Raw genomic sequence first — 6,701 nt, forward strand, 5'->3', positions numbered from 1 at the left:
AAAATATATAAATAAATATATAAATAATACAGTATATATATATATATATATATATATATATATATATAAATTCATATATAATCGATGTTGTTGATGTGGATCTACGTATGTTTCATCGTAAGAATAAATAATTAAGTAGACGCAGACACAATAAACTGCTACGATGCTTTTACTTGTAGGAGACATAGAAATATTTTTATTTGCGAAATGTTCGGCAACTCCTGTTACCTTCGTCAGCACTTGATATCTATGATATCAATGATATCATAGATACTCAAGCGTATACGCTTAAGTATCATAGATACGCAAGCGTTGACGAAGGTAGCAGGAGTTGCCATTCTAATGTCCTTACGTTTTAAGGGCAATGAAGTAATTATCCTCAAATTTCGGTTTTTTGGACAATAACAATTTTTGAACCTTGAATATTGATAATAATGTTTAATGAAATGGGAAAATGAGCATGCGAAATAAAAGTGCATCGTGTCGGCTGTTCAACTGTTAGTAACCATGGAAGCTAGTATTTTTGAAAACTAGTGTTACCCAGCTCTGACCCTCAGCTTGGACACTAACATAACAATAAAATGACAAAAGATGGTGGCCCTGTTTACAAAATAAAAATAGAAAAGAATATAAAAAATTAAAAAAAAAGAAAGTGAAGTCGGGGAAAAAAGCGATGAATGTGGAGAAAAATATGCAACATATACTAAAGAGAATAATGTTAACATTCAGCGAACCCGTGTATTTCTCGGTGGTCTCAAGAACGTAGTGTTAGTAACTTCACTAATGGTAAATATACTAATAACTCATTTCTGAAAATTACTATTACCGGTACTACTTATTTTCTACAGATACATTCTAAAACACAATGTAGGCCTAATGAAGTACATGCGAGTGTTGAAGAAAAGCATGTTATAGTAACGTATCGAAGTTTATGCTCAAAATAACAAAGTATGTCCATACGTAACTTTTGTAGTTTTAGGTGCATGGTCTGTTAAATAATTGCTGCGCAGGTGTAATCAATTGACGTAAATAATATTATTAACAATAATCGGTTCTACGTTGTTGTACATCGTAAGAAGAAGATAATTATAAACAAACTGTTCAATTTAAACTTTGAAAAATGTATTTTTTTAATATCATTATTAATTCAGTCCGTGTCAAATAATTAATCCCAGTAAGTCGGAAATCAATTGAGAAATGATAGGTGTACATATAAATCGTGCTCTTTCGATGAATTTTAATGGTATTAAAATTAAGACCATCTTATAAAAAGTCATCTTTAATTAACGTAAATTACAAACAATGTAATATTGCTGTTTCCATGGTGATGACACGGATAATCTAAAAGTACATCATAATTTCAATGTATAGAATACTTTAAGCCAAATGATTATTTATTGTTTGTATACAAAGAGCACACACACGATTAGATTTTCCCAATGCAAGTTTAAAAATGGATTAAACATTTTGACTATAAAATTAAATTACTTTCTGTACTTGAATCTTTAAAGAAAGTATCCTATATCAAAGATTAAAGTATGACGTCATTTTACATTTGACGAAGGGTACTCACGCCAAAAACATTTACCGAATAAGAAAGTGTCTGTTTTAAATTTGTTGTTGAAAATTTGAACATTTTGGAAAGTTCTTTTTAAATTTATTTAAGGACAGCAATATATATTATTATGCCAAAGAATATAATCTTGTAGATATAAGGCCAAAAAAAAAATTGTTTGTTTCCCCTTCTTTTTAAAAAAATAATGGCGGGTGGAAAAAGTTTTTTATTAATTTTTTAAAGATACTCATCAGATGGAATAAAAATAACCCACAGAGGCCTAAAATAGCAATATCTTACATCAGACAACGACTTTAGACTAATTTGTAGGGCATCTGGCAAAAAAATAAAGATAAATTCACTCACATTTTTTTTTATTTGTAAAGAAAAAAGCTAAAAAAACTTTTTTTTTTTAAAGTTTTGTTGTTTTTCCGCCCCTATTTTTTCAGTGAGTTAGGGGTGGGTGGAGGAGGGCAAACCAACAATTTTTTTGGCCTAGTATTAGTTACATTAATTAGCAGACGGGGGCTTCAAATGATTATCTAAACATTATTTTACTCCTGAGGCGGATCCAGAAGGGGTGAGGGCCGGCGACGTTCGGACCTCCCCATAAGATGTTAGAGTGCTTTATTAGTGGACAACACCAATTATACAGTTTTTGTTTGTTTGTTTTTTTTTGGTTTTTTTTTTTTTGGTTGTGTTTTTTTTTTATAGAAGTATTTTTTCAAGCGAATTCAAAGTTATTCTTTATTTCTAAGTTAGAGAAAATTGGAGGGTGGCAAGACAAAGATGGTTCACCACGTCATTTCAACCCATGCCATCTACACAGGAGTGCCCTGGACCCCTCCTGCAAATATCTCGATCTAGATCCGTCCCAGTACTCACAGCTTTTTCTCCGCGGACCTTTTGAGGGTTATTCTGAGCCTTGTACAATATTGAAAATTGTCTAACGGTTAACAGGATTTTATAAGCCTCCTACCAGATACGATCGTGGTTGCCGTTGTAGCAAACGAAGCTTGGAACACAAAACGAGCGTAGGTCCAGCCCATCTCATCATCATCTGAAGCATCAGTTGCGAAATGTCCAAACCCTATTTGCAAACAAACGAAACAGTCTTTAATTAGACGGATCAGCCACTTTAAATCTGTTATAAAGTTGTTGTAAACATTGCTTTTATATTTGTCTCTTATACACATCTAGATGTGTATAAGAGACAGAAATAGATTCGTTATACAGTGCCGTATTTGCAAATTAATTTTTAGAGCAAGAACCATACAAAATTATACATTACGACAATGTGAAATTCGAAAAAACTGCATTTAAATAATATAAATTATAGGTCTAACATAAATATATGCAAAGTATGGCACCCAGTTATAATGATAAACTCGTTTCTGTAAGCTTTAGTTAAGGTTTGTTTTATATTAGGTTAAAATCCTCGCAAAAAGCCCGGGAAAAGTGGTACATTATTTCCGTTGATCCATTTCTCTATGGTTGATCATGACATTCCATTTTCATATAATAGGTTGACGAAACCCAATTAATTTGGCTAGATGCATTGTTTTGATAAGCTGTGCAAGTAATTTGATGCTGTATAACATTGTGGAGCTAGGAAGTAGACAACATGTCACTACTACAGATTTGATAAATGGATTAAAATATGGATATATATATATATATATATATATATATACATACACTGTATATATATACACTATATATATACAGTATATATATATATATACAGTATATATGTATATATACTGTATATATATATATATATCCTTCGGAGGCATTTTATTACACAATTTATTTATTCATTTATATATAGGGCACCATTCGTTGAGAGCTATGCTACATGATGTATTATAATGTCCTTTATTCGAACAAGGTATTTACCTTTGTTTGATAATTTGATGATTTACATATATGTATATATATATATATATATATATATATATATATATATATATACATTACATATATATTACATATGTATTATATATACATATATATAAGCCTATATATACATTACATATATATTACATATGCATTATATATAGGCCTAATATATATAAATTAAATTAAATTGTATCAGTATTAGCAGATATAGTGCTTGATACTAGAGCTGCAGAGCGTTATATAATTATTATATATTCCGCAATGGTTTCTTGTGGCTTGGATGTTACTCTGAGTTTGGCGGCCTAAGGTTGTTTCTTGTTGTTATACGGTACCCATTCTGTCACCTGTTTGTTTCCCTTTCATATTTAGATATGTTGTGACAAGAAACAACATTAGGCTGCCAGTTGTTTGATGACCCCCCATAGGGGGCGAAAGATACAATTGCGGAATAAATAATAATCAAGGTGTTGACAATAATATTGCTTTTGATATATGATATAAATTGTATAATCTATTATGTTTTCATCTCGCTCTTTATATTCTTGTGTAAACACGTAATGAAAGCAAACAAAATGATGTGTTATTTGTATTATCGATAATTTATCATAAAAAAATTGTACCAATTCCGTATGTATTGAGCTCATTGTAAATCCCATTTGAAAGCGTCCATTGTGTATTTCGAGTTAATTTTGAAGCGAAGTAAGTAAGATCTGGTAAGATAACATAATCACCTTCCTAATATGCCTACTCAAACCATTCAGTACAACCGTTGTGTTCGTGAAAAGCAATTAATTTTCGTTAATATGAAGCTTTCGCATGCTACGAACACTATACAATCTGGTGACATTGTCAATTTAGATTTTTCGAGTCAATCCCCAATTCATATCTGTAACAGTGTATCTGTATTTTACGAGAACCAATTGTCGATAATAATTAAGCCTAGTTTCCATAAAATCGCTACACTACATCGCCGGATTTTTTCGGCGACGCTGATTGGTCGGTTGTTCAGTGCAACGATTGCAGAAAAAAATATGTTTGCGACAACAGTGAAGCGATTATATGAAAACCATAAACACCGGTAAGATTGAAAACATTGATGACACGGACACCTCATCATGGTCTTACAAATAGTGGTTGAACCATGGAGGTTGAACTTACCACAAAATGGGTTGGATAACGAGCCGTCTCCAAATATGAACGCATAACCAAATAACCAATAGGACAGACCACCAAACACTACATCCATTGCGTTTTTGACCATGATATTTACTTCGTTTTTACGAGTGACTGTTCCGGATTCTAGTAGCCCAAAACCTGTTTATGACAATAGTAATATAATACAAATTATGATAACTAATAACATTTGCTTCAGCTTTTGTTTATAAGCTTTCCAGCATTCTACAGTCAAACATTTTTGCTAACTTTATTGTGGTACTAAAGTTCTGAGAATTGAAGAGAAACCAAAGCATTGAGAGAGAGAGAGAGAGAGAGGGGGGGGGGGGGGGCAGCACTGCGCGCTTTAGTTACACCCATAAATCCTTAGTCCCCCTTCCCGGTCGGACACCTTAGCCTCCCCACCCCCATAAATGATATCCTAGAGCCGCCACTGGCGGTAAGACCAACGTGTACGGTGAAAGAGTAAAGGCGGATTGTTTTCTGTGTACTGCCCAAATCACCACCAGAAGGTCATCATTGGAATAAGTCTTCGGACCTTTGGACAAAATATACCATACCAACTAGATTTAATGTTGACTAACAATGTTTTTACTTCATTATGAGTATAAAAAAAAAAAAATTAAGAAACCAATAAATCGACTACAAGTACAGAGGGTTTAAAGTAAAGAATATACGTGATATTATTAGCGCAGGTGTAAACGTATATGTGTGTTGGTCAATGTAAACATCTGACGTTACAAAGCTAAAAAGCACAAAAGATCAACAAAAACTAGAAGCGGATTTTAAATTCTTAAAATTGTATACAATTGAGCGTTTTAAATAAAATTATATATCTTATTCATCATAATAAATGTTCGTAGAGTTAGATCATTGAAACAAAACTATTGTTATTTCGATGTATTTCGGTGTAGTTTTTAAATTGCCCCTAGTGGGATGAAAAATTGAATTGAATTGAATAAGAATGATGATGACGATTATGAAGATGATGTTGATGATGATAATAGTGATAATGATAATAATAATATTAATAATAATAGGCCTATACAATATTAATAGTATAATAGTATCAATAATAATAATGACAATAATAATGATAATTATAATAATAATGTAATAACAGTATTTACAAATTAAAGAACAATTAAGAAGAAAGTGAAAAGAAGGCCTGATTAAGAAGAATGAGAAAGAACGTTGATATTAAACGTACTGTACCTGACTGCATAGTGAAAATAATAAACGAGCTTGTTAGTATCCACGTAGCGTCATCCCAACTGTTCCCTGGCTTCTCTGTATTTGATTCTTCAGTACTATTTTTCTCAAAAGTAATATTTGTCTCACCATAGTATTCGTCATAGAGAGGAGTACATGTAGCGTTAGAGCAGTTCGTGAGTTCCATATTTATGCCCCAGAAGCATACGTTGAAATGTGTATGGTATGGATTCGAAGGCATTAAAGTGCAGTGTAACGCTCGTCATGCATAATCTCGAACTGTTCTTCGCGTTTTCATTTTTGGGAAACATATTGGGCATGCGTAGATGATTTTACGTTTAATCGAAAACTTAAGGTTATATAATTTTCTTTTTCATAAGTACCACCTAACACAAAACGTTTGAGTAGCTTCTTTAATTCAAATATATGATAGAACAAATAACATTTAGCAATAATTATTCAAGTGCCGATTGGTAAGTGTTTGGGCGTTCACACAAATCTATAGAGACCCACACTACGACTAAGCAAATCTGTACCAAGAGTGAATGAATTATAAAGATGAATAACAGATCTACTCTTTTTAACACATAGAAGATGTGCACTTTTTTTTTTTATAAGAACACATTTTATAAGGTCACTGAGGCTGAAATTGCTTAAAAATTAAGAACAAAATAAGAACAAATTGAGGCTGAGGTAAAATGTCAAAATGAGGTTTTAGAAAAACCAAAAAATTATATTTGTACCTTATGTGCAGTAATGTAGGTGTGACTATGTAATACCCCCTATAATCAGGTGTACTGTCATTTGGGGCCATTTTTACCAGGCCTTTTTTCTGGGGCAATTTTTCCAGGGCATTTTT

The 6,701-nt window shown here is 32.1% G+C and overlaps 1 protein-coding gene across 1 annotated transcript in view; it reads right to left on the bottom strand.

Annotated features, from left to right (window-relative positions):
* Positions 1-6,101, bottom strand: part of LOC117113478 (putative ammonium transporter 3) — a gene marked incomplete at its 3' end in the record, with an annotated part of 14,758 nt that extends 8,657 nt beyond the window's left edge. The window contains exons 1-3 of the mRNA XM_033256814.1: positions 5,846-6,101; positions 4,616-4,771; positions 2,514-2,645 (exon numbers count right to left, since the gene is read on the bottom strand). Coding sequence (XP_033112705.1) covers positions 2,514-2,645; positions 4,616-4,771; positions 5,846-6,083 — 526 coding nt within the window. The remainder of the gene's footprint in view (positions 1-2,513; positions 2,646-4,615; positions 4,772-5,845) is intronic.
* Positions 6,102-6,701: the final 600 nt, after the last annotated feature.

Source organism: Anneissia japonica, unplaced genomic scaffold, assembly GCF_011630105.1.
Source record: "Anneissia japonica isolate Jap-2015-1 unplaced genomic scaffold, ASM1163010v1 scaffold493_len2256704_cov171, whole genome shotgun sequence".
Classification (NCBI taxonomy): Eukaryota; Metazoa; Echinodermata; class Crinoidea; order Comatulida; family Comatulidae; genus Anneissia; species Anneissia japonica.